This window comes from Chionomys nivalis, chromosome 4 (genome assembly GCF_950005125.1).
Source record: "Chionomys nivalis chromosome 4, mChiNiv1.1, whole genome shotgun sequence".
Taxonomy (NCBI): domain Eukaryota; kingdom Metazoa; phylum Chordata; class Mammalia; order Rodentia; family Cricetidae; genus Chionomys; species Chionomys nivalis.
Window position 1 is genome coordinate 117,688,369 of NC_080089.1, and position 27,176 is coordinate 117,715,544.

The 27,176-nt window shown below is 52.0% G+C and overlaps 2 protein-coding genes across 12 annotated transcripts in view; both read left to right on the forward strand.

Moving 5' to 3' along the window:
- The window catches only part of Nktr (natural killer cell triggering receptor), a 36,056-nt gene extending 20,890 nt beyond the window's left edge, over window positions 1–15,166 (forward strand). For 9 of the 10 annotated variants that reach the window (XM_057767154.1, XM_057767156.1, XM_057767157.1 and 6 more), the window contains 8 exons: window positions 123–278; window positions 3,426–3,513; window positions 4,123–4,268; window positions 6,437–9,301; window positions 10,077–10,172; window positions 10,756–10,812; window positions 11,339–11,443; window positions 12,723–15,166. In XM_057767154.1, the coding sequence (XP_057623137.1) occupies window positions 123–278; window positions 3,426–3,513; window positions 4,123–4,268; window positions 6,437–9,301; window positions 10,077–10,172; window positions 10,756–10,812; window positions 11,339–11,443; window positions 12,723–12,810 (3,601 nt within the window). In that variant the 3' untranslated portion in view covers window positions 12,811–15,166. The remainder of the gene's footprint in view (window positions 1–122; window positions 279–3,425; window positions 3,514–4,122; window positions 4,269–6,436; window positions 9,302–10,076; window positions 10,173–10,755; window positions 10,813–11,338; window positions 11,444–12,722) is intronic. The other variant, XM_057767155.1, reaches the window with a different exon arrangement.
- Window positions 15,167–17,931: 2,765 nt separating this feature from the next.
- On the forward strand, window positions 17,932–27,039 carry Zbtb47 (zinc finger and BTB domain containing 47). 2 transcript variants are annotated; one of them, XM_057767166.1, is made up of 6 exons: window positions 17,932–18,062; window positions 21,150–22,631; window positions 23,740–23,887; window positions 24,632–24,747; window positions 25,290–25,434; window positions 25,557–27,039. In XM_057767166.1, exons 2-6 carry the CDS (start codon window positions 21,231–21,233, stop codon window positions 25,829–25,831), a joined length of 2,085 nt encoding a protein of 694 aa, XP_057623149.1. In that variant the 5' UTR covers window positions 17,932–18,062; window positions 21,150–21,230; the 3' UTR covers window positions 25,832–27,039. The 2 variants fall into 2 exon arrangements, with proteins under 2 accessions (XP_057623149.1, XP_057623148.1); XM_057767165.1 differs by lacking the exon at window positions 17,932–18,062 and adding an exon at window positions 18,595–18,770.
- Window positions 27,040–27,176: the final 137 nt, after the last annotated feature.

Here is a 27,176-nt window from a genome sequence, read left to right on the forward strand (position 1 = left end):
ATATTTGTTTTTATATATTTGTAAAAATCAATAACTCGGGGTGAGTAAGTTTTGCTGTTTTATATGCCTTTATTTGATGAATTACTAGCATCTAAATTGGTGACATGATTTATTTATTTTAGTTATTCTGAGAGGAGTGATGTGAATGAGAAAAGATCAAGTGATTCAAATGCTAAAAGAGAAAAGCCAGTTGTCCGTCCGGAAGAGATTCCTCCAGTTCCTGAGAACCGATTTCTACTTAGAAGAGATATGCCTGCTGTCACAGTGGAGCCTGAACCGTAAGTAGGCGGGTGGCACATTGCTCTTCTCCCTGCTGTGCCTGCTGACAGCAGCACCTTGATGGTCGTTTCTGGGAATTAAGTGCATCTCTGCAGAATAGACCGTGGAGCAGCCCTAGCACAGAGGGAGGGAGTGCCGCCTTTCAGCTGATTGTTCCTCCTTCCTCTTGTAATCTGCCCTGGCCCTGGCCCTAGCACATGGGATAATTAGTATGCCCAGTCTTGTAGGTGATTGGATAGCCAGTCAAGTTGACAGTGGTGGTTAGCAAGCACACTGTATATTTTTGTCTCCTGCTGGATAAGTCCACTATTTCATTGCAACTTTACACTCACTGTGACTCAGGCTCGGAGTACACAGAAGATACTGCGGGTAGTCCCCAGAGCACTGAATGGCTTGTACCTCCTTTTTGGAACCCACACTTGAGTATATGACTAGATAAAGGAAGTGGGCACATTATTCAGTGAGTGTGTGTTCTGCTGTTTTGGTTAGGTGGGTTTTGTCTACTTACGACTCTTGCTATGTGTTGTAGGCTAGCCTTGAATTTGGGATCCTTTCGCTTTATCCTCTAGAGGATTAGAGCTATAGCTATGTATATGCTGCCATACCTGGAGGGAGGGAAATGCTTATTCGAGGTCTGGGAAGGTTATATTACTGATCTTGCTGCATTGGCCTTTTGTTCAGAATGGGTTATCAGGTTGATTGAGCCCTGTGGATCCAACTGAGCCATGAAATGTTTCACTTTTAATAATGCAGAGGTGACTGGAGGTAAAATTTAGTATCATAAATATTACTGTAGTTAATTTCCCTTGCGTTGTGGCTTTAGATTTAGTCTCAGAAAATACTATTTAGTGTACTTTGTATATTACATTTAAATTCAGAATTATTAAAATATTAAAAGGACATGAATATGGTAGCATATGCATGTAGCCTAGCCATGAATGAGGATTTTTTTAAACACATGAAAAAATTTTAATTTTTTTCTTTTTATTTATTCTATGTGTCTTTCACATTATGCATCTCAATCCCATTCATTTCCCCGTCCCCTCACGTCTACCCTCTGCCTCTGCAACCCTCCCCCCAAAATAAAACAAAATTAAAGGGAAAAATTGAAAATCTTATCATGGAAGCTGCCGTGTGACACAGTGAGTTGCGCAGTAAACCCTTTATCCGTGTGTCTGTACTTGCAAGTGTTTATGCAAAGAGTCATTGGTCTGATTTGAGGCCTCTGGTTTCTATTATACTATCAATGCTGGGCCCGTACAGAGACTCCTCTTGGTTATCCTGCTGTTGCTGTGGTGTGGAGATCCTGCAGCTTTGGGTCTGCAGGTCAGACCCCTTCACATGCTGCAACAGGTCATGGATGGGGTAGATGTTGGCACGGACCAAGTCATAACCCTGGTTCTGGCGCTAGGCAGCTGCAGGGTAGTTTGCTTGCCAGTTGCCAGTTCTCCCCTGTCCTCACCACCAGGGTGAGCTCTCCAGCACTGCCCCCAGCTAATCCACCCTTGCAGCCCTGAGCAAGTAGTAAGGTCAGTTCTCAGGGTCGCTTCTCCCCCACCTACACCATCAGGGCTAGTTCTGCTGTGTTGCCCAGGCAAGGTGCAGGGCCACTCTCTTGAGTGCTGCAACTTGTTAAGGGATAGGTACAGCCTTTCTGCTCTATGACCCCAGGGCCAGCTCTTCCACCTGTCTCAGGAGTTGATGGACTGGGGGTAAGGGGAGAAGGTATCTCTCTTCCACCCATGCTGCCAGATACCAGATGAGTAATGGGGACAGCTCCCTTGCAACTTTGCGTTTGGGTCACTCACACCTCCAACAACAGGGCTGGCTGTGCTGTGCTGACCAGGCAAGGAGCAGGGCCCGCTCTCCTGAGTGCTGTTGCCGGCAAAGGGGAGGGGCTATAGAGTGCATCTCTTCCCCATCCACACTACCACATGACAGCTGAGTAACGGAGACAGCTCTGCCACGCGTAGAACTTTGGGGCTAGCTCACCAACACTTTTGCCAACAGGGTTGGCTTTATTGTGCTGCCCTGGTGAGGTGCAGGGCCTGCTCTTCTAAGTGTTTTAGCTGGTGGGGGTCAGAGATGACTTTCCTGCTCTTAGGACCTCAGGGTCAGCTCTCCCACCTGCCTCAGGGGTTGATGGGCAGCGAAGGGGGGCATCTTTCCCCTGCCCATGCTACCACAAGACAGATGAGAAATGGGGACAGCTCTCCCATGCTCAAAACTTGAGGGATGGCTGACCGACATCTCCAGTAACAGACTTGGCTCTATTGTGCTGCCCAGACTAGGTACAGAGCCTGCTTTCCTGAGTTTTGCAGCCCGTGGAGGGCAGGGAGAGTTGGGGAAGATCATTTGACCCCAGAAGTCGTGTTTATCCTGAACAACGTAACAAGGTCTAGTGTCAAAAGAGGGAAGTGAGGAAGGAGGGGGAGAAGGAGAAGGAGAGGAAAATGTTCCACGTGAACAAAAGCGCCACAGTGCCTGGTGTAAGTCATAAGCTCCCCTGAGTTTGTTTAGACAGCTGAGAAGCCAAGCAGGGCTGTACCCCAGCCCTTCACAGGTTTTTATTTTGTTTTCTTTGCTTATTTATTTTTGAGACAGGGTTTTGCAATGTAGCTAGGCTGGCATTGAACTCCCCCACATCCTGGGATTATAGACATGTGCTGGCATGGTTGGCTTCCTCCACAAATCTTTTATTTAAAAAAGAAAGTTAACTAATAAAAAAATCATTTTTTTCAAATACATATTTACTAATGGAATTTTTCCGAGGCAGGGTGACTCCAATCTAGAGTTCAAGTTAGTGTTCTCTTTTAGGACAGTTGTTAGAGCTGTTGATCTGATATCTGCACTGAGAGTCTGCAGTTCACACACCTCGTGTTTGCACGGTCATGTGTGTAGCACTTGAAATACTAGTTGTGACTGTATCTGATGTGTGGTGCACCTCATAGCTGAGTGAGCTCAGAAATATGTGAATGGATGTGATTGCTCTCATAAAACTTTATGGATATTGACATTTGAATTTCATGTGATTCTTATGTCATGAAATATGAAACCTTGTATTGTAAAGACCATAGCTCTGTCTGGGAACATTGGGAAGACATTCTGGCATTATTCATTTTTAATTGTCATCACAACTTTTTTAGGAACATTCCAGATGTCGCACCTGTTCCGAGTGATCAGAAACCATCTGTGTCAAAATCTGGACGGAAAATTAGAGGAAGAGGCACAATTGTATGTATGCTGGAACTTTCTTCTTTCACACTGCTTACCTAAATAGTAGCTTGTAAAAATGTATCTTAAATATCTGAGGTTTAGTTTTAGATAAACTATTTCTCCTGTCAGGCGGTAGTGGCTCATGCCTTTAATCCCAGCACTGGGAGGCAGAGGCAGGTAGATCTCTTGAGATGAAGGCCAACCTGGTCTACAAATCAAGTTCCAGAACAGCCAGAGCTACAAAGAAAAACCTGTCTCCAAAAAAAAAAAAAAAAAAAAGTCCTCCTGTTTTAAGACATCATTTTTATTTTGCATAATTTGGGAAGGTACTGCCTTTGCATACATTTACAGCTGTAGATAGATTTAATTAGTCAGTGATGTAATACATGAAATATTGAGAAGTCTGAGTATATTGAATAATGGAGGCTAGAATGTGTTAGGACTGCAAAGGAAGCTATTCTATAGGAATTCAGCTAAATGCCTTGCCTTTTTTGCCTCTCAGTGTCTCGTATTTGAAGTAATTCATACTATCCAGTTGATCCTTAAATTGGTACCTAGATTAGACCTTTGCCTGGCTGTCATATACAGGGCATTTTTAGAACAGTCATTTCCTCTCTTGTCTTTAAGCGCTATCACACACCTCCACGGTCAAGATCTCATTCTGAGTCTGAGGATGATGACAGCAGTGAGACTCCTCCTCACTGGAAGGAGGAGATGCAGAGACTGAGAGCTTACAGGCCACCAAGCGGAGAAAAGTGGAGCAAAGGAGACAAGTAAGCACTTTGAATGTAAACACAGCCTGGATGCAGAGCAGTAAATGCTGGAGAGTTGCCTTCTGACGTCCACAGTCAAGATGGCCAAGGGAAAGCTCTAGAGCAGCACTGCTGCTACCTAAGGCCAAGGGCTCTTCAGTCAGGTGCTGCTTCTCTGTGCTGAAAATCCGAGTAGAGTCTGACCTGTAGAGCCGACCAGGTCTTAGACATCACTAGTAGATGTCTGACTTGACAGATGCCTTAGTCACAGGTACATGGATTAGTGAATAGAGCCTGCATCGCACAGGGGTTAATCTCTGACTCCAAGGACTGTTGGATAACAGTGGTGCCCTAGTAGGAGTAATTGTCTGTTTCCAAAGGGGCCTGGCTCCAGAATAGCTAGTGGGGAAGTAATTCTTCGTGGAAAAATTCAGGCTTCTCTGAAGGCATCTTAAGAGAATGGTTTTGAATTAAAAGAACAAGGAAGAGGCAGGCAGCTGCTGCATAGAACTTGCATAGACATGGTGGTGCTGAGGACTCACTTATGAGCCACGTCTTCGTAAGATCGTGAAGCTTTTGTTATTTTTCGTGTAATTGTGTTTGGTTTCTGTTTTAAGTCAATAGGAGTTTAGGAGAAAGTATTAATTACCTACCACAGTGAAGTAGAGAAAATGTAGTCGTCATTTCAGTGTTGAAGTAGGTTCCCACTAAGGACATTTCTGTGTTCGTGTGACTTACATAGTTAATACAGTCTCTGAAAGAAAGAGAAAGCTGGTCACATGGTGGTGGCGCATGCCTTTAATCCCAGGCAAAGGCGGGTGGATCTCTTGTGACTTTGAGGCCAGCCTGGTCTACAGAGTGAGTTCCAGGACAGCCAAGGCTACACAGAGAGACCCTGTCTCAAAAAAACAAGAGAGGGAAGGAGGAAAGAAGGAAGAAAGGGAGGGAAAACTGGGTATAGTGACGCTTGCCTTTAGTCTCATTATTGGGAGCAGAGACAGACGCATGCACCTTTGTGTGTTCAAGCCTGGTCCACATGGGTGCATCCCAGACCAGCTGGGGCTATATAGTGAGATACCTTAAAAAGAAATAACATTTTAAAAAAGAAAAATAGGTTGGAGAGATCACTCAGTGGTTAAGAGCACTGACTGCTCTTCGAGAGGACCTAGGTTCAATTCCCAGCAGCCACAAGGCAGCTCAGAATTGTGTAACTCCAGTTCCAGGAGGTCTGACACCCTCACACAGATATACATGCAAAAACAAAACACTAGTGCACATAAAAATTTTAAAAAGTGAAAAAAAAAACCAAAAAAGCCAACTTTTTAGCCAGGCCCGATGGCATTATAATACCAGTGTTTGGGAGGCTGAGTTCAGCCTGGCTCACGTAGTGAGTGCCAGGCCAGCCTGGGACACATAACAGGAACCTGTCTCTCCAAAAACAAAGATTAGGAAGATAGCTTAGTTGGTATAATGCTTGCCTTGTAAGCTTGAGGACTCAAATCTATGTAAAAACAGTGTAACGGTAAGCACTTTAAAATCCCAGTGCTGGGAGCTGGAGACAGGGGGATCCTTGGGGCTTGCTGGGCAGCAGTCTGCTGTATTAATGAATCCTAGACCAATGAAATGCTCTCAAATAAATTAGTGTTCCTAAGAATGGCACCTGGGTGCCCTCTACACATGTGCACACACACATACAGGTGCACATGGATATTTTACAAAAGAATAAATGTTTACGAAGACTCTTTGGAAAGTTTAGTCAGGACAAGGTACTTGGCTCTGTGGTAGAGTGCTTGTTTAGCATGCATACAGTCCTGAGTGATGATGCCAGCACCACAGAGACAGATTGTCAAGTCTTAGCTCTGTCTCTGCAGAGACTCCTCAGCGAGGTTGTTTGGGAACCTGGTTTCACTCTTTCAGAAATTGCTCTTGGAAGGAGAAGGTTGTGAGCAGATGATATCAGGAGTCGTGTGTCTCCGTAGGACTCTGGTTAGTTGGTCTGGTTTTCCAATATTCTCAGTCTTTGATTTTCTTAGAAACAGGAAGGATATTCTGTGAGACTGATGATAGTTGTCATCTCTGGTACATGTTAAAGTGTTGAGATTGGGCACTCTATTGTTAGTAAGAAGTGTGTTGTAAGAAACAGAAAGTGTTTGCAATAACTGCATGCATGTTATCCCGCCCGCTTACAGGCTAAGTGATCCCTGTTCAAGCCGATGGGATGAGAGAAGCTTGTCCCAGAGATCCAGATCATGGTCCTATAATGGATACTATTCAGATCTTAGTACAGCAAGACACTCTGACGGTCACCACAAGAAACGCAGAAAGGAAAAGAAGTTTAAGCATAAAAAAAAAGCTAAAAAGCAGAAGCATTGCAGAAGACACAGACAGACAAAGAAGAAAAGATTAGTAATGCCACCTGACTTGGAACCCTCAAGATCTGCCACCCACCGAATGAAGTCCTCTTGTGACAGAGAAAGAAGACCCCGTGCCTCCTCCTCCTCCTCTCGCCACTCCTCCAAGCAGGCCTGGTCTAGATCAGACAAGGAAGACCGGAGCTCCTCAACCCACTCCAGCAGAGACTCCTACAGATCCAAGTCTCATTCACCATCGGATTCTAGAGGGAGCTCTAGATCAAGGGCTTTGTCAAAGTCCTCATCGCGTTCTCACGACAGATCCCAGTCCAGATCTAGTTCCAGGTCAGAACCCCAGAGGGCAGCATCAAACTCACCAAAACAGCCTGCTCCGTTGAGTGAAAATAAGCCAGTTAAGGCAGAACCTTTAAGATCATCGATGCCACAGAATGGAAATGTGCTGGTACAGCCAGTGGCAGCAGAAAACATTCCTGTAATACCGTTGAGTGACAGCCCTCCCCCTTCTAGATGGAAGCCTGGGCAGAAGCCCTGGAAGCCCTCCTATGAGCGAATTCAGGAGATGAAGGCTAAAACAACTCACTTGCTGCCTGTCCAAAGTACATACAGTTTAACAAATATTAAAGAAACTGGGAGTTCATCATCCTATCACAAAAGAGAAAAAAATTCAGAAAGCGATGGGAGCGCTTATTCAAAGTACAGTGACAGAAGTTCTGGGAGCTCAGTAAGGTCAGGGGGCAAGTCTTCTAGGAGCCGGTCATCCTCTAGGTCATACACAAGGTCAAGGTCACGGAGTCCACATACTTCACGATCACGATCTAGGTCTCCATCATCTAGGTCTCACTCACGAACGAAGTATAGTGATGGTTCCCACCGCAGCAGGTCGTCTTCATACACTTCTGTCAGCAGTGATAGGGGAAGTCGAGCCACAAGGAGGATGTTTAGATCCCATGGGGGAAAAAGTATCACTTCAAATAAAAGACACCACGGCAGCTCAAAGAAGATACTTCACAGTAAATATGTCAAAGGCAGAGAGAAGTCTTCATGTCACAGAAAGTATAGTGAAAGTAGATCATCTGTGGATTATTCTTCGGACAGTGAACAGTCATGTGTTGAGTTAGTGCACTCGGCCCTAGAGAAGGAGAAGCAGGGGAAAACAGAAGTATTGAATGATAAGCAGGGGAAAAGCAAAGAAGAAGGAAAGGGCAAGCCAGAATGGGAAAAGAGGCCTTTGAAAGAGAGTCTGTCTGATCACTCTAGAGATGGCAGTAGGTCCAAAGGGAAGAACTGTACTGGGAGCAAATGGGACTCTGAATCAAACTCTGAACAAGATGTAACTAAGAGCAGGAAAAGTGATCCCCAGAGATGTTCTGATAAGGAGGAGGGCGAAGCCTCTTCCGACTCTGAGTCAGAAGTTGGCCAGAGTCACATCAAAGCTAAACCCCCAGCAAAGTCTTCAACAAACACTTCTCTGCCTGACAGTAATGGTGCCTGGAAGTCTAGGAGACCACAGTCTTCAGCTTCTGAGTCAGAGGGCTCCTGCTCCAACTTGGGAAACGTTAGAGCGGAGCCCCAGAAACAGAAATGCCCAAAGGATAGTCTTAAAGGGGATCACACAAAAAAAGTGAGAGAGAAATTGAAAGCCAAAAAAGACAAAAAACACAAGGCTCCAAAGCGGAAGCAAGCCTTTCACTGGCAGCCTCCACTGGAGTTTGGTGACGAGGAGGAGGAGGAGATGAATGGAAAGCAAGTTACGCAGGAGCCAGAAGGAAAAAAGCACATCTCTGAGAAGTGTGAAACTGTAAAAGACAGTATTCCAAAAATAGAGAAACCCTGTGATGAAGGCAGCGGTCCCAGTAACCCTAAGAAGGGTACTTCAGAGCACAACCCACTTGCGGAGGGGGATCGCCATCCCAGCTCTTGCCCTGCACCTCTGACAGTGGAGGAGAATACCACCAGCTCTCCTCCTGGCGCCCAGCACATTGAAGAGCGTGTCCCAGCTGGAGGGGAGGACGTGCTTCAGACAGATGACAACATGGAGATTTGTACCCCTGATAGGAGTTCCCCTGCAAAAGGAGAGGGGGTGTCCCCATTAGCAAACCGCAAGCTGGACAGCCCAGAGGGGAGCATTATTCCAGAGCAGGTTGAGCACATAGCACAGCCCAGAGCAGGAGGGAAACAAGAAAACATTGTGTCTGAGAGTAAAACCTCAAGTGAAGGTGGGAAACAGGACAGCTCTGCCAGTTTGGCCAGTCCTGTAGAAATTTCTGGAAAGAAGGAGGGGCCTGAGAAAAGCCAGATGAACCTCACAGATAAGTGGAAGCCATTGCAAGGTGTAGGAAATCTGATGTCTACTGCAGCCACGTCCAGTGCTCTGGATGTGAAGCCATTGGCTCCTGTTACTGAAGTGAAACCACAAGGCTTGAGAATAGAAATCAAAAGCAAAAATAAAGTTCGGCCCGGGTCTCTCTTTGATGAAGTAAGAAAGACGGCACGCTTAAACCGGAGGCCACGGAATCAAGAGAGTTCCAGTGATGAGCAGACACCTAGTCGGGATGGTAATAGCCAGTCCAGGAGTCCACACAGATCTCGAAGTAAATCTGAAACCAAATCTCGACACAGAACAAGGTCTGTCTCCTATAGTCACTCAAGAAGTCGATCCAGGAGTTCCACATCATCTTACCGGTAAGAAGCCCCCCTCTCTCCATGTCATTTAGCTCAGAAGAACATAAGTGTGATCACTGTCTCCGAATATCTGAGAAGGGAATAAGAAGCATTATCCCATATGACCAAAACCACAGATAGAGGACATAGATAGGAAGTGGGCATTTCAGGAGAAGAAATTTGCGCTCAGTTGAAAAGACCATTGTTACTGTTATCTGTAGTTCATCTCTTGGACAATGAAAGCTCTGTTGACATGACCACATTCAAAGGTGTGAAGGCACTGGCTTTCTTGCCCAGGTTGCTGTGCTTTTGCAAAGAATCTTTTGAGCAGAATCTGCAGGGCTTAGGGATTGTTGATCTAACTACCCTCCTAAACATGTAGAAGATAACATGCCATAGAGGCAACGTTGCTTGCTGTCCAGGGCATACATCTAAGTCAAGTTCTGTGATCATGTTCACATTTTCATCAGTTTCCTCCGGCATTTGTCATCAGGATAGACTGAAGAGCACAAAGAATGAGTGACAGCTAAGAAAGGAGGGACCATGGTAACAGGAAGCTAATAAGTAGTTACATTCATGAGCATATAAATATACCAACTGCAGTTTTTTGTGGCTTTATTTTCATTGTTTAAGCCATGGTGGCTTCTTCTGAACTGCTTCCTTTGCAGTGCATGACTCTGTCCACTGTGCAAAATTTGTGAGAGACTGCATTCTGGTTTGACTTCCCTCCTGCCCTCCTGTTCATCCTAACTGGGAGTGCACACGTTACATGCTTTCTCACTCATTTCCGTTGTAGATCAAGGAGCTACTCCAGAAGCCGGAGCAGAGGCTGGTACAGCAGAGGCCGGACCCGCAGCCGGAGCAGTTCCTATGGAAGTTTCCGTAGCCATAGGTAAGCTGTGTTCTCGCCCTGCTGTGTGGTTCCCCTCCTGGGACAGAGCAGGCAGCTGTAGCTCTGCCGTTGTTTCTCATCTAGCTCTGTGAGCTCTGGAACTCTTCCTGACTGTTCCTTCATCAGAGTGAGGCAAAGGCACAGAAGTATTGAGAGGCCATGCCCCTCCTGCCTCCTCCATATGTAGATCTTATTGAGGGTCACAAGTACACTTACCTCTTGACTGACTGAGGGTTAAAACAGGGTCACAGTGAGGGAACCAAAAGAAAAGTGTGTGCTAGGGCCAGGGCGCGCATTTTTACTACCTAGCTGCTTCTCTCTCTGGCCTTGAGATATTTCCTGCTGTGGCTACTCACGTAAATGGCCCTTTTCCCTTCCTACCCATCCGAGAGTCTCCCCAGAGAACTACATAAAGCTTTATGAAATACAGAGGTTTTAAAGGGAAAATCCAACATACTTGTAGTTAAAACAATAGAAAGAGTTAAAAGATTTCACTGTATTTTCACTTTGATGGGCAAAGATGTCTCAATTGTTAATGTGCCCTGATGCACAAGGTGACAGTCCCTCCTGTGGTTCATACTAGGACATCCAGCAGGAGCAGGTCCAGGAGCAGCTCCTATGACCCCCACAGTCGCTCCAGGTAAGTGGCAGTGGGAGGCCCCAGCATGCTTGGGAGATGGAGTTGAGGTTGGCTGGTTGTGCTTGGATTTGATCCCAGGACCTAGGTGCAGTACGGCATATTTTCTGCCATTAAGCTTACCTCCCCAGCCTAATGTTGAATTTTTTAATTAAATAACTTAAACTCATGTTTATTGTCTGAAATCACTCTTTAAAAATGAGATGTCTGTGGCCCACTGGGCAACAGTATCAAATTGTGACAGCAGGTGCTTATTGCATATAATTGCCTAATAAGATCCAGAATCCCAGACAAACTAACTCAGTGTTAATTTTGTGATATTTTTCAATGCAGAAAAGAAATTAACATTTTTCTCTTTAACATGGTAAGTCCAAATGGGGGCAATTGCTAGATGTTTCTAGAACTTCTTATGCAACTGTCCTCACACTTCCATAGAGTGCCCGTGTGAGCTAGCACCCTCTGACAGCCCTAAAAGGGAGACTTTCCATATTTGAGTGAGAAAATTTAATGTGTGTTATTTCTGTTTAAGTAGATCCTACACTTATGATAGCTACTACAGCCGGAGTCGCAGCCACAGCCGCAGCCAGAGGAGTGACAGTTATCATCGAGGGAGAAGTTACAACAGGCGGTCCAGGTGGGTCTTGCTCTCAACCACTGCAGTGACTGCGCACTTGGTGCAGTGGACACCTGTCTCCCTGAATTTCATTGGCCTACAGACAGCTATTAAATAGGGCTTTGGTGCTAAGAGTTGCCAGGTCATAGTTACTATTTTATAGTTGAAATTAAAAAATGGATTTTCAAATGCTCATATACTTTTGAGCAAGCTTTTTTTTTTTTTTTTTTTTGGAGTAAGGAGAAGACCAAATCATGGGTCACTTCTGAAAGTCAGGTTAATATACTAGAATAGGCAGGGGTTTTTTGTTTTGTTTTGTTTTTCAGACAGGGTTTCTCTATGTAGCCCTGTCTGTCCTGGGATTAGAGGTGTGTACCGCCACTGCCCAGCCAGTTTGTCATTTTATTAAATTAATCATAATTATTTGTTTCAGCAGCAGGGTTGAGGTTTATGTCGTATCATTTATTTAATAAGATGTAAACGTTTATAACCGCTTTTGTATTGTCCCTTGCTGGTGGCTGTGGTCACCCTCCCCCATCCATTGCAACCCCAGAAACCCTTCTACAGACAGGTGCATGTGGCTGCTTTCTTGCTTGAAATGCTGAAGGGATGCCAGCTGTCTTGTGCAGGTCCAGATGCCTTAGCACTCACTGTACATGAACCCCTCCACTTACCAGCTCCAATTTCTACTCCATCCTATAATGTTCTAGAACCTTCTGCCCAGAAACATAAGTACCATCTCCATCATTTCCCTTTTTTGTGTGCCTTAAAGTGATCATATACCCACCCCCAACCCCCCTGCTTCCCTGAAGGTCTCCCCTGCAGCCCATTGCCCTGGGAACCCCCCACCTCCATCCCAGTGCTAACTCTGAGGCACATTTTTTTCCTGAATGTACCTCTGGGGTTCTCAATGTACTCACCTACCTGTCCACTGTCCCTACACTGTCCTTGAGCTGCTCATTTGTGGTGGGATGACACCTGCCATGACATGCTAACCGCCTCTCAGAAACCACTCCGTTAACTCAATGATGACCACAGCCAAGCCCTCACTTCTTTAGTGAGACTGTGCCTTTAACCCTTCCTGCTTCAGTCTAACCTAGTGTTGACATTCACTGTGGTATAATAGAAAAGTAGTTTGCTCAATTTTATGAATGGATTTCAAGTAAATTTAAAAATAAAACCTCACTATTGTAGTCTGTATTACTTTAACCATTTGCCATTTAAAACCATAGTATTGCCATAGTTAGAACCCAAAGAATAGGAGTTAAAGGCTTTTGTGTTGTTTGGTTCTGTTCCACAGGAGCGGTAGATCCTATGGCTCGGACAGTGAAAGTGACAGAAGTTACTCTCGTCACCGGAGCCCCAGCGAGAGCAGCAGATACAGCTGAGGCCTCCTTGTACAGAGACTGTATCTTACTGTAAATACCTGGTAACTTAAAGCTGGAGAAACTGGATGGCCGTCTGTTGTGTGTCAGTATTAGAGCTCAAGTCCAACAGTGGATATTTCTTGTCACTTATTTACATGTGTGCAGAAAAATTTAAAAGTACAGATGTCAACTACAGATATTTTTATGCCCCATTTTACAGTAGACAACTATGGAATTTTCATTTTCTTGAATCAAGAACTGGTGGAATTGATGTAGGTATCATTTGCAGTGTCATTTTAGATGGAGTGTTTTTGTAGCTCACACAGTCCATAGAATTCAGGTCAGTGCTTTCAGGTTTTAGCATCCATGCTGCCAAACAGAATTGTGGAGAGCTGTCACAGCTACACGTTCCTATGTCCCCATGCTGGTTATAGTCTTGTTTGTGTGTGCTGTCAAATCAGGCCATCCACATCGTATTGACTGTGGCCAGTCGTGCAGGGTGGTGGCTCAAGCTACCATGTCTGCCTTTCCACAGAGATTGCCAGAAGCTCAGCTGTAATCGTGTTGCTGTTGCAGCTCCCACCTCGGTGCTTGGTGCCTTTGGTTCCTCCTGTCCCTTACTTCATATACTACATGTCCTGATGCCAGAAGATAGAATCATGACTTTTTTTTTTTAATTCACTGGCACCAAAAATTACTTCTGAGCTGGGCTCACTGTGAGTGTAGGGCTTCCCAACAGTTATGTGGTGGCGGTCTCTTGGACAGAGCCTGCATGGTTGGCCATCTTGTTTTGGACCCGTGTGCTAGAAGAGCCAACTGGAGAGTGGATTTGAGGAGCAACTCTACAGTCTTTAGTTAGCACACCCAGAGACTTTAGCAACAACCAGCCTCTCCCTATTGTGTTGAGACCCCCACTGACTCTGTGAAGCCCTGCCTGACCAGAGGAAACCCAGGACGAGATTTGGGGGCAGAAGGATCACAAGCTGCTGCACAGAGAGATGTTCCTGTGGCTTTGTGTGGTTCCTCCAAAAATAATTTAACCTGTAAAAACTAGTTTGTTTGTTTTACTCTTTAGTTTGCATTCTTTCCCCAAGTGTACTTAATCACCTTAGTGCCGGTTTAATCCTGTTCACAGAAAGAATTCCTGTGTATGTTGTCCATGAAGTCTATACCATCCAATCCCAGGCCTTGCTGGTGAATTTGGGAAGAAGATTCCTGGCCTGATGGAGGGAGGCACTGAATTATGAAAATGGTCTTCCAGGGCATGTGGCTCAGTGTACTAGCATGTGCTTGGCATGTAATGATGCTCTGGGTTCAGTGACCAGCACTCCAAAAATAAATCATGCTGTCACTCTTAGGAGGTGGCCAGCCGTTGTTCAACATGCCAGTAAATGTAAGTTCATCAGAAGACAGAATAACATCAGCAGTCAGTGCTTGGCTAGTGGAAGTTAAACATGCGGTTTATAGTGGGATTTTTTTTCTAAAAGTTTCCTACAAAAAAGGATGTTTGAATGTACTAGTTGGTGAGAAGAATGCATTCAGAACCCAAACAAACTGCCAAATGGAGTTAGTAAGAAAGGGTCACTGTTGAGCAATGTCGTATTGTTTTGTAGCTGTGTAACAAACTATCACAAGTCCCGCAGCCTAGACCAGTGCCCATGCACCATTGATTCTCAACTGTACAGCCATGGCTAGGCGTGGTGGGGCTGACTTCACTGCTCAGGGTCTCAGGACTGTGGCTGGGGGCTGGAGGGCGCATCCCTCATGAAGACTCTGAAAAGGACTTTATTGTGGGCTCCTTTGAGGCTGCCCACATCCCTGCCCCAGGCCTTGCTGTCTTCAGCCAGCAGGGATCCTTTATCTTTCTTCAAAACTTCTGCCTTCCTCCTGTGTAAAGGGTCCATATGACTAGATCAAACCAGATCAGAGATCAGTCTCCATCTGCAGTCCAGTGGTCAAAGGAGTTGTGGGCATTGGCAGGTTCTGGGGGTTGGCATGGGAAGAGGCAGGGCATGCCACCTACTGCCACCACGGGCTTAACCTATCCAGGCAGCTCTCATCTTCAGCAGTGTGGACCTGGCTGTTTACACTCAAGTGAACTACAAAAATGGCTTTTCTTCCTAACCAGGATCATTCTGTATTTTGAAGTTATTTTTTTAATAAAATTGAATTACGTTGTGTAATGCGCTTAATAGAAAATGCTTTATTGAACAGTTTTGTAACATCCTGTTTACTGCAAATGGAATAGTTGATATTGTCAAAAATGTAGAAAAGACTTTTGTACAAACTAGCAGTGTCTAATTTGTATATACATCGATTTAATTTCCCTACAACTCGAAAAGGATCTTGTAGAAATGAAAATGCATGCTAACTTTGAGTCTGTGCCGACTGATCTTTGCTTGCTCGGACTCCATAATCAGTTTCTGATACAGCAGGTAAAGAGACTTCTCCATGGCAGGTTTGTGGTACAGGAGTGGAGCCAGGGAAAGCCTGGCAGAAACAGGTTTCTCAGGTGGGGTACAGCTCCATATTCCTCTGCTTAGGAGCAGAGTCACCTGCCTGAGTGTCCATCATCACCCACCTCCTGAGGGAGGCCACATTCAAGTGAGGATCTGCCAGGCAGGCAACCTGACTTCTTGTTTGCAGATACTGAGTTTTCTATATAGTCTTTCCAAGTTGGGTGCTTTCCTTTAAAATGTAAAGAACATGCCAGGGATGGTCATCCATACCTTTAACCCCAGCGTTCAGAGCAGGCAAATCCGTGTGAGCCCAAGGACTGAACAGTAAGACTGTCCAAAAAAAATACATTAAGTCAAATTTAAAATTAGCTAGGTTTGGAAGATGGAGACAGGAGGATCCATGAACTGATGGCCAACCCAAGCTTCATGAGACCCAGTTCCACACCCTCCAAAGAGATGGGGAGGATACTTGGAACTTTATTCTCATCTGGTGGACTGGACAGTACTGGGGCACTGCCAGAGGCTCTGGTCTCACCTTCTGAATTAGCTAGGCATTGGCTCTTCCCATTGTCCTGTGGGGGTGTGGAGGGTGGTGAAGAGCATGGACCGTGCTTCCAAAGAATCCAGGTTCAGTTTCCAGCACCCACATAGCAGCTCAGCTGTCTGACACCCTCACATAGGCATACGTGCAAACAGCACACCCATAAATTTTAATCTTAAAAAGTTGGGGCAGGTCAGGTTGTCTTGACTGAGGCGGGAAATATTGGTTACTGCAGTCCCTTAGGAACTGGAGGTGTGAAGGGGAAAGAGCTCAGCACCCTGGAATCCCCTGCAGACCACAGCAGACTGCACTCCTCTGAGGCCTGGGCCGCCCTTGCCATGGCTGCTTCCTCCGTCTCAGAACAGCTTGGTGCCGCGGCTAGGCTATTTTCCTCAGCATCACGCCACAGGCACTCAGTGAGACCCAACTCCACAGCCTGGACTGAGCTCTGAGGACACCAAGAAGTGGAAAGGGCCAGGCCTATGCCTATGTCCACTGAGCCTCCACTCTGGATCTCTGCTCCCCACATGACAGTGACGAGATTGGGAGAACCCCCTGTCCCCAGTTGATCCCAGGGGTGCAAGTGTAAAGAAGTGGTGGAGCCTTTCTGCCCTGGCCTGCAGAGGAGCCTGCCTCCTACAGGCTGTGTCCAGGGAGCGCTGTACAGGAACCGCAGCTGTGGTGAACAGCCCTTGACGTGGCCGCTGCAGCTCCTCACTAGTTTCCCAGGGTTGCGCAGGACTAGGGTCTCTGGCAGCCTTCTAGAAGCTAGCAAGGAGGTGCTCTCTCTGAGACCCTGGAGTTGGTGTGGGAAAAGGAACCCGATGGTTTGCATTAGGCTCCCACGCTGTGGCTCATTAGTGCTGGACTCTGCAGCCAGAGCTCAGGCAGATGGAGAAGGCCCCACTGTACAGGCAGGCCGCTGCGGCCCTCCAGCCTGCACCACCCCAGGTACTACCTCATCCGCGTTTCCATGTTACCTGGTGAGCAAAGGGAACCCCAAGCAGTTTGGGGCTGTCTCCTTTCAGAAGTGAAGTTTGAACTGGAGTCACCCAGCTTCCGGGGGGGGGGGGCAGTCTAAAGCACCGGCCTCTGTCCCATGCTGGTGAGTGCTCCAGCCCTATTCACCAATGGAGCTTGAGGTTGCCTTGCCCCTCCAGGAAGTAGAGTGCCCCTGGTCAGTCCCGTTCTCAGGGCTCACTCCATCCAGGCCTCTCCTCCAGCTGGACACCTGCACCCCACCTCCTGACCACGCAATTCTTCAACCAATGACCAGGGTGTTCTGGATTCCTCGGTCAGAGCTCAGACTCTGCTCTGGGACAGCTGAGGCCTGGGGAGTTGGGGTGGGCCAAGATCATCACCCAAAGGGCCAGCATCCTTCCTGTGGTTAGGGTGGCCACGACACCCAGCTTCCAGCCTCCCGGCACAGGGTTCTTCTGTCTGCACGCCTAGTCTCCCTGTGGGACCCTGTCCTTGTCCACCCAGTGGGTAGATAGCCTTTTCCTTCCCCCATTGCAGGTCAGTGCAGCGATCCAGAGTCAGAAGAGAACTGGTGGCTGAAAGTGACAGCGGCATCCTGGTAACTGGCCTTTCTAGTTTTAGCCTAGAATCCGGGGAGCACAGTCAGGCATCTGTACCTTCGTCCAGATGCGGGCCTGCAAGCAGCTCGCTCTCCCAGCTACAGGGCATGTCCTGCTCGGAGGAAGGGGCCTTCCTCTGTCCCCACCTGACTCAGCTTCCCCGGCTCAGGGGTAGCCAGCCCAGTGTCCTCGTGAGAGAGCCTTGATTTCTTAGAGGACAGACCCTCAACTATTTGATGACACCTGTCTGGCTCTAAAGAGCGAGCCACAGCCCCCTGCCCACCATGAGGAAGGTGTATACCCAGTGAGGCCGTGGGGAGTGGACTGGAGAGGTCGGGCTGGTACAGTGCTGGGTGACTGACTCGGCTCAACAGCGGCCGCTGGGTAGGGGTGCGGGGCGTCCGAAGGAGAGACCACGGTGGTAGCCCGTGGTCCCGCCCTGCCTCCGCTCAGCCTGGCAGCGTTCCTTCGCAGCCTCCTGCCAGCACAGCCAGCCCCCTGCCCCCACCGAGCCGGTGCCAGAGCAGCATTCCGCAAGTCGGGCTGCATCTCCCCAGCGGAGGCTGCGCGGAGAGGCCACTCGGTCGGGCCTGGGCCTCTGGCCTCCCACCCGGCTGTCCCGGGCAGGTCATCTGAAAGGCTTTTCTCTCTGCGGCGGCGACTCGGAGGCCTTGGACAGCCAAAGGCCACCAGGTAGGTCCCAAGAGGCTCAGAGCAAAACGCGTGGGAGGCCGGAGCAGCAGGGGACCCCAGACTCACCCCCAAGTCGGAGCAGCCGGGGCCACAGGGGGCGGGTTGTGAGCGTGGCTGGGGTGCGGGGCTCGGGCAAGGGAGCAGGTGGGTCGGGGGCTGGCTCTCCCAGCTCAGTGACCTCACGCCTACCCTGGCCCCGCCCCCGTGGAGCAGCGGGAGGACACACGGTTAGGCTCCGGGACGAACTTCCCCGCAGAGAGGGGCTCAGAGAGGGAGGGTGGGGTCGCGTGATTCAAACGCTCCCAGGTCGGCTGCCCGCCCGGCCCGGAGAACCCCGAGGCTCTCCGCAGGGCAGCCGCATCGGGACGGCGCGCACCACGCGCGCCCGCGCCCCTAGCCCGCACGCAGTGCGGCCTGGCCCTTTAAGCGTCCAGACGGCGGCCCCAGCTGACGCGCGGGCTCCAATCGGCGCCCCGCGCCCCCCGCCCGCCGCGCCCGAGGCTCCCGGGCCGCAGCTGCTCGGCCGGGACTCGCCGCGGCCCTGCGCCTCCGCCCGCTCGCCCGCCCGCCCGGCCGCGCCCCCGGGGCCATGGTCGCGGGGGCGGCCCCCAGCGCGGCGCTTCATGGGGCGGCCCGGGCCCGGGCCCGGCCGCCGGGGGCAGCGCGATCCTGCGGGGCCCTGTGAGCTCCCAGCGCCGCGGCACCATGGTACGCAGGGCCCTGCCTGTCCCCCCGCTTATCCGCCCACCTGCGAGCGCCGCCTTTCGGAGCGCACGGTCCCGCGGGACCCGGTACGGGGGCTGGAGCGACCTGACCCCTCCCCCGAGGGTCCTCGACCCTGTCTACTGGGTGTCCGCAGGCCGGAAGGGCGGCGCGGTGGCGCGGCTAGGGGGTGAAATTCCTGGGGTGGGGGGTGCAGGAGCGAAAGGCCGAGGTCTTGCGGCGCGCGCGGGCGGAGGGGCGCTCTTCTCTGCGCCCGGACGGCGCCGCCCCGGGGCTGGAAATGGGGGAGGGGGTAAAGGGGGAGTCGGATTCCCGCCCAGGCCTTGGGCCACGTGGGCGCTGCAGCCGCCCTGCTGGAGATCGGGACGGCTCCGCACCGAGGGCGGGGGGCGCCCACAGCTGGAGTGGAAACTCCTGTGTGACCTTGGGCCGGTCCCCTGCTGTCTCTGAGCCAGGCCTCTCCAAAGAAGGCATCCAGAAGTCACGAGCCCGTACCCCTGCTCGGCCTGGGCTCTCCCTGGCTGCCCAGGGAGGACCGGATGGCTTGACTGTCCCCAGGGTTCACCAGATGGCCCTCAGGAGTCAGGAGCTTGGTGGCCTCTGCAGGTGTCCCCCTGGGGGAAGGGCAGCTGCTGGAGCTGGCAGCATAGCCAGGTGGAGAGAGGCCTCCTCAGCTTCAGGGAGCAGAAGCATCTGGCCAGAGACCCACAGCTGGTGGCACTGAGTGGGAGGGGCTGGGCCCGGCCACTTGGCTGGCAGTGTTAGGCTGGGAAGTGGCTTTGGAAATGCATGGGTTCCTGCCAGGCTCAGGTGCCCGCAGGTGGGCCCTAGCGGGGTTGGGGGGGTGAGGAGCTCTGTAAGGAAGAAGAGGGGTCCCAGACGTGGGGTGTGTGGTATGCAGGCCTTTCCCGCCACCATCCAACCCCCCAGTAGTGCATACACTTGTCACCTGCAGGTGTGGTGACTGGCAACGGTGTGGGGACCATGTTTGGCTAGTTCCCAGACCCGCTCTTCCAGCCCACCTCACTCTCAGAACGAACTCAGCCATCTAGACACTTGGAGTGCCCCAGCCGGAAGGAAGGGGTACCCGAGCAGAGCTGGAGGGCCACAGCTCCAGGAGGCAATGCCTCTTGTGGCCTCAGTTTCTCCATCTGTGCTGCAGGAATTGGTCCCAGAGGGTGAATCAGAGTGATTCAGAGGAGAAGGACGGATGGGTGGAGCTCCATGCCACGTCCCAGCTAGATGGGCCAGCAGTTCTGGGGTAGAGGCAAAGATGGGTGGCTCTTGGGTGGTGGAAGGGACGTGAGGAAGGTGGTAGGTAGCTGCTGTCGGCAGAGCTGAGGGCAGACAGTCGGTATGTGCCGGGCTGCTCTCTGGAAGGGCAACGGGCTCAAGACTCCCTGAGCTCTCCCCTAGCCGGCTTCTGACAAGGGAGCTCAGACCTGGTCCTCCCTGTCTGGCCCACCCACTGCTGACAGGAGAACCGACTGACCCGGTCCTTGGACCTCTGAGGAAGAGGTGGTGGGCTTATGTCCCCCACTGGGGCGTGTCGGCACTCAGACATGGCAAGCTTTTATCTTGCCAGGCAGAGCCTGAGCAGCTGCCAACGCTGGCCTGTATGGGCCTGGACTGGCCAGTGTTGTGTGCTGAGCCCCAGGCCCTAAGCAAGGGGTAAGACTGGCCATCTCTGTCACCCAGCTTCTGGGAGCTCTCTGGCAGTCTCATCTAGTGGTCTTTAAGGTCCCTAGGGCTCTTCGGGAGATATGGCTTCCAAGACAGTGCCATCTTGGAGCTTCTAGGCCTGGGCATCACCCCAGCCACGCTGCGGTGTCCTGTTGGGAGTGTGGTAAACACAGCCCATCTTCCCCCGAAGGCCCTGGGTACAAGGGCCAGGGTGGGAGGAATGATGGGCTAGGCCTGGACGTGCGTCCCCCAGGTGCAGCCTGGGCGCTGTGGCAGAAGCTGGGTTTCCAGTCGCTCATCATCGAGCAAGCTCTTCTCTGTCAGTGTGGTGGGATGGTCAGGGCACACAGAGGACACAATAAATGCTGATCCTGGGGTGACCCCTAGTCCTCCTGTACTGGGGCCCACATCCCAAGAAGCCCCACCTATCTGGACAGGTGGTTCACATGGCCCTTGTCCTTCCCTTCTCTGTGTGACCGTCCTGTGTGCACAGAAGAGCTAAGAGAGGAGGCCCAGAGTGGCCACCTGGGCACAGGTCCCAGGACCCTGTAGCCCCAGGAACAGCTGTCCCTCTGGCGTCCCCTACCATGAATGAAGATCATTTCTTCCGATAGCACCTCCCAGGCCATGGGCAGGGGCGGGCAGTGGCTGGTCCTTACCTTCCTGTGTCCTGGCCCACAGTTGCTGGTTGAGAAGACTACAGACTCCCCGGCGGCAGAGTTCTCGCTGGTGGAGGACGTGGCCCTGCACTTCGCCTGCTTGATGGGCCGTCTGAATGAGCAACGCCTCTTCCAGCCGGACCTGTGCGACGTGGACCTGGTGCTGGTGCCCCAGCGTAGCGTGTTCCCCGCGCACAAGGGGGTGCTGGCTGCCTACAGTCAGTTCTTCCATTCGCTCTTCACGCAGAACAAGCAGCTGCAGCGGGTCGAGCTGTCTCTTGAGGCGCTGGCGCCTAGCGGCCTGCAGCAGATCCTGAACTTCATATATACGTCCAAGCTGCTGGTGAACGCGGCCAACGTGCACGAGGTACTCAGCGCGGCCTCGCTGCTGCAGATGGCGGACATCGCAGCCTCCTGCCAGGAGCTGCTGGACGCTCGGTCCCTGGCGCCCTCGGGCCCCGTGGCCCTGGCACAGCCAGCTGCCAGCTGTGCCCCAGTGCCTCCGCCGCCCTATTACTGTGACATCAAGCAGGAGGCAGATACCCCCGGCCTACCGAAGATCTACGCCCGAGAAGGCCCTGACCCCTACTCTGTGCGCGTGGAGGACGGGGCAGGGACCACTGGGGACTCTGCTGCTCCAGGGCCAGCACAGCCACTGCTCTTCAAGGAGGAAAAGGAAGGGACCCCTGAGGAGGCCAAGCCACCTGGTAGCCTGTGCAAGTTAGAAACTGGAGAGGGACTAGAGCGGGAATTGGGTGCCTCGGGCACCTATGGGCGCCAGGAGCAGTCTCAAATCATTGTGGAGGTGAACCTCAATAACCAAACACTGCATGTGTCCACTGGGCCTGAGGGCAAACCGGGTTCTGGGGCCACCGTGGTGCTGGGCCAGGAGGATGGGATGCAGGAACATTCAGAAGAAGAGGAGGAAGGAGGAGGTAGTGGAGGGGGAGAGGAGGAGGAGGAAGAGGAAGAGGAAGAAGAGGGAGGCAGCCAGGGAGAGGAGGAAGATGAGGAAGGGCCCAGTGAGCAGGAGGATGATGACGAAGCGGATGGGCCCAGTGAGCAGGATGCAGAGAGTTCGGAGGAGGAGGGGGAGACTGAGAGTAGGCAGGACTCTGCTGGTCCGGCAGGGTGTCAAGGTGGCCAGGTGGACCCTCCGCTGCACAGCAGAATGTCCACACGGTCCCGGGGGCAAAACACTCAGCGCCGAGCTACCCCCGAGCCGGAGGAGGCTGGGCGCAGAGGCGGGAAGAAGTCCAAGGCCTCGGGAGCTGTTCCTGCGACCCAGGCATCCGACGGACTGGGGGCCAAGGTGAAGCTGGAGGAGAAACAGCAGCACCCATGCCAGAAGTGCCCCCGGGTCTTCAACAACCGCTGGTACCTGGAGAAGCACATGAATGTGACACACAGTCGCATGCAGATCTGCGGCCAGTGCGGAAAACGCTTCCTGCTGGAGAGTGAGCTGCAGCTGCATCGGCAGACGGACTGCGAGCGCAACATCCAGGTGAGATGCTGCCCAGACGGTGCCCGGGACCTGGGGTGGAGCTGTGTGGATGCATGAGGTCAGGGGGACTGTGGGAACCGGGGAGAGCGTGTCTTTTAACACATCTCTAGGGCCCAGAGCTGCCCGTGCAGATACATCAGTTGTAACACCAGAGTGTGCACCTAAGGGAAGGGGCTTGCCCAGAGGGGCTGCCACCCTTGACTCCCCCAGAGTCACTGCGTAGAGCAGTGGCCCATGGGGGAGGGGGGAAACCCCTGTGTTCAACTCTGCGGAGGTTCCAGCTCCCTGGAGAAAAAAGACTGGATTAAAATGTTGGAAAGAAGTGTGCGTGCATGCATGTGTGTGTGTGTGTGTGTGTGTGTGTGTGGTGGTGTTGGGGTGGCTGCCCGGTCTGCATCTGTCTGAACACACCCCAGCATGTGCGTGCGCATACACACATGCATACACACAGCCAGCTAATTTTCTGGCCTGAGAGACTGAGAGAAAAAAAAAATGGCCACAGGTAGGCGGGTGTTAATTACCTGAACTAATTGCTGGTTGTGATGCCAGTGGGGAAGGTGTGACCTGGTGACCTGCCCATCCCCCACTCTGCACCTGTTGCTCACCCCGCTGCTGTTTCTCAGCAATCCCTTATGCATCTTAAGCCACCCCAAGGGGATGAAGCCTTTACTCCTTCTTGCCAAGTCTGTGCGCCTGCCCCCCCCCCCCGCCTCTGGGGCTACTGCTCGGTTGAGCAGGACCAGAGTCCAGGAGAGCCACCCTCAGCCCACCCACCCTTCGCTGCCCAAGGAAGCCCTAGTACCCTCTGCAGCCTGTAGAGCCCACACTAACAAGGCCCCAAAGGGTCCCCCACCAACCGGCACAGCTACCACACCTGACATAGTCTACAGCCTCTTGGCTGAGCAGGAAAGCCTGGAAAGACCAGAGGGGGACCCTGGAAATGGTACCCAGACAGCCACGTGGATGGGTCTGGGGGAAGTCAACCCAGCTTCAGGACATCAGATCCAGCCATCTATCTCACCAGTGCTCTACAGATGGGGAAACTGAGGCTGTAGAGGAGCCTAAGCTATCTCCGGCTCACACCCAAAGTTCTGCCCCTCTTCCATAGTGTGTAACGTGTGGCAAAGCCTTCAAGAAGCTCTGGTCCCTGCATGAGCACAACAAGATTGTGCACGGCTACGCGGAGAAGAAGTTCTCCTGCGAGATCTGCGAGAAGAAGTTCTACACCATGGCGCATGTGCGCAAACACATGGTTGGTGAGTCCCTGCCGGTGCCGCGTGGGCAGAGGACGGGCCAGCCGCTGACTGTCAGAAAGGCTTGCATCCAGGCGACGGGAAGGTTGGGGAAGCGACGCACAGGCGGGCATTTTGCCCGACAAGCTGGCACACGGCTGGCCAGGCTGTGGACCCTGGTATGGAAAGGGGCAGCTTTTCTTGAATTACACAATTCCAGGTGGGCCGGCATGGTCCTGTCTCGGTGTGACAGCCACTAGGTCTGTCTCTCATGCTTCCTCTTGGCCCTCACAGGGCTTCAGGCTTCCACCTTCCCCAGGGTTCACGCCTGGACACAGTAAGGAGGCCTTCCCAAGTGTGATAACCACACCCATGCTCAGGCAGGGCTGCACATCTTTAGGTGGGCCTGGCTGCGTGTCTAGAGTTCCTGTGTTCACCTTTTCTCACCTGGGCTCCAAGCTCCAGAGAGGAGTGATCATCTAGACAAATGACCCCGCAGATACGCTCCCTTTCTCCACTGGAGAGTGTCAGCTGGATGGGACTGGGACCCTGGGGTCTAGGTCTTGGCCAGCAGCATGCTGGGTAACCAGATTGGTGATCTGAGCTGGGAGGGCTGTTTCCAGATGTTTTCTTCACCTTGGGTGTGCTGTTGAGTTCAGTACCACCCCCTCCCCCAAGAAAGTGGGTGCGGGACTGCCAGAGGGCAGGTCTGGAAATGGGGGTTCAGGTAGGTGCCCTGGAGAAGTGACAGCTGGTGCCCACCCGCAGCCCACACCAAGGACATGCCCTTCACCTGTGAGACCTGCGGGAAGTCCTTCAAGCGCAGTATGTCTCTCAAGGTGCACTCGCTACAGCATTCCGGGGAGAAACCTTTCCGCTGTGAGGTGAGCTCTGCTTCCTGCTGGCTATGGGGTCCCCTTGGACAGGGAGGGAAGGAGCCAGCCAGGGGTCTGGGTTGGCGCATGACCCTGTAATCCCAGCAATGGAGAGGGGAGGCTGCCTGAGTAGGAAGTCAAGATCAATGTCAGTCATAGAACGAGCTTGGGGGCAGACAAACAAACCAAAGGGAAGACTGGGGACAGCCAATCAGGAAAACGCAGGTGTCAGAATCTGAGCTTCAATCCAGGGGGTTTGTTTGTTTTGTTGTTTTTATTACATTAAAGATGGGCATGGAGGAACATGCTCGTAATTCAGTGTTGGGGAGGCAGAGACAGGTGGGTGCCTAGAGCTCATTGGCCAATCAGCACAGCCTGAAAAAGTCCAGACCAGTGAGAGACCCTGTCTCATAAGCAGCAAAGGTGGAGGGTCTGAGGAAACATCAGAAATTGGCCACACGGGTCCATCTATCAGTGTGGACACACACACGCGCGCTCACACATGTACACATGGAGTTTCAGGATGTCTGCAGCTCTTCTCCTCCCCTCAGAACTGCAACGAGCGCTTCCAGTACAAGTACCAGCTGCGCTCACACATGAGCATCCACATCGGTCACAAGCAGTTCATGTGTCAGTGGTGCGGCAAGGACTTCAACATGAAGCAGTACTTCGATGAGCACATGAAGACACACACAGGTGCGCACCCTCCCCCCAGACCTCAGTTCACCTCTGGGTCCCCTTGTCCCCGAGTTGGGTGGGATGGGGTGGCAGGGGAGCTAGGGCTGGCCGTAACACTCCTGCCGCCCCTCCAACCACAGGGGAGAAGCCATACATCTGTGAGATCTGTGGCAAGAGCTTCACCAGCCGGCCCAACATGAAGCGGCACCGGCGCACGCACACGGGAGAGAAGCCCTACCCGTGCGACGTGTGTGGCCAGCGCTTCCGCTTCTCCAACATGCTGAAGGCACACAAGGAGAAATGTTTCCGTGTCAGCCACCCACTGCCCAGCGACCCCGCCACCCTGCCCACCGCACACCTGCAGCCCACAGCCCCCCTCTTCCCCACTGCAGCTCCCAGGCTGGACACCAACTGACACCCAGCACAGGCCCTCCTGGCCAGGAACAGCAGAATCACAGGCTGGGGGCTGTGCTGCGTCTGGATACCCCTGGTGCATGCTGGAAGCCCCCTTCTGCAGCTCTTTGCAAGTTCTACTCCTTATCTCTGGGAGTAAAGGGACAGAGGGGGACTGGTTGGCCACACCCCTCCAGGTGAGGGGTGCTAGAGGCAGCAGATGCAGGCCAGGAGCCAGGCAGGGCCTGGGTCAGCCGCACTTGCTCACCCCAGCTTCCCTGTGCCCCTAACTTACTCCCTAGGATGGGAGGGTTTGGGGAGAATTTGGGTGCACCCCTGTTGAAGGAGTCGTAGACCAGACACCCCCCCCAGGAGGCCTGTAGCCAGGGAGGCCTGGCAGGGTAGGGGAGAGGCAGGATATAAAGGCTGCAGAACCCCTCTGTGTGGGGCAGGTGGGGGCTGGCCCCCATGGGTTCCTTTTCCTATTCATATCCCTGCCAGGTACGTTCAGGGATCCTCAGCCTGTGCTGGACTTTTAAAGAGCCCCAAATCCTGGAAGGAAACTCTCCAGGTGCTGGGGACCAAGCCTTCAGGGGGTGGAGAAGCTAAATCCCCAGCCCCAGCTTCCAGGGGTCCTGCAGGAGAATGAGATGCCAGGGGTGGGCCCCCCAGGAGCCTCAGTTCAGGGTTTCACGGTGCTATCTGTGGGTCATCCCCCTGTCCCTTACCAGCCTGCCTGGCTGGACTCCCCCACCAGGAGACAGGTGCATCTGTGTCTGCTCCCCAGAGGCCCACATGAGGCCTCTCTTCTCCTGGGGCCTCCTGCACTCCGCACTGTCTGGTGTGCCGTAGTTCAGCCAAGGAGAGAAGCCAGTGGGAGCAGGGAGCTCAGCCAGTGCCCAGTGCTTGCCCTTGTGAGGCAGGCACTAATAGGTGACCCTTCTCTGTTGTCATTTAATGTCCTTATTCCTGCGTTTGGATGGGAGAGAGTTTCCATAAGCTGCGGTTCCTCGTCCCGATCTCCCTTTGTTCATAAGCTTCTGTTCCTTACACTCTGCACCTTATTCCTCCCCGTCACCGCCTTCCCAGCATGGGCGCACTGGGAAGAGGCCTGTGCCCACTGGTCACCGGCGGAGGGTGCCACACCCCTCCGACCTCAGAGACCCATGGCGTTGGGACAGAGGGCTGGGGACATTTTAATCATCAATAAACGAAGCACTTTATTCTGTACAGGTGTGGGCAGGCCCAAGGCACCCTGCTGATTCTGCTCTCCTCTGGGCTAGGAAGGTCTGAACGGTCAGGTTCTTCCATGTAGGCACTGTTCCCGAGCCTGGAGAGTCGGGCCGCAAGCGTAGCCTCAGGTCCCT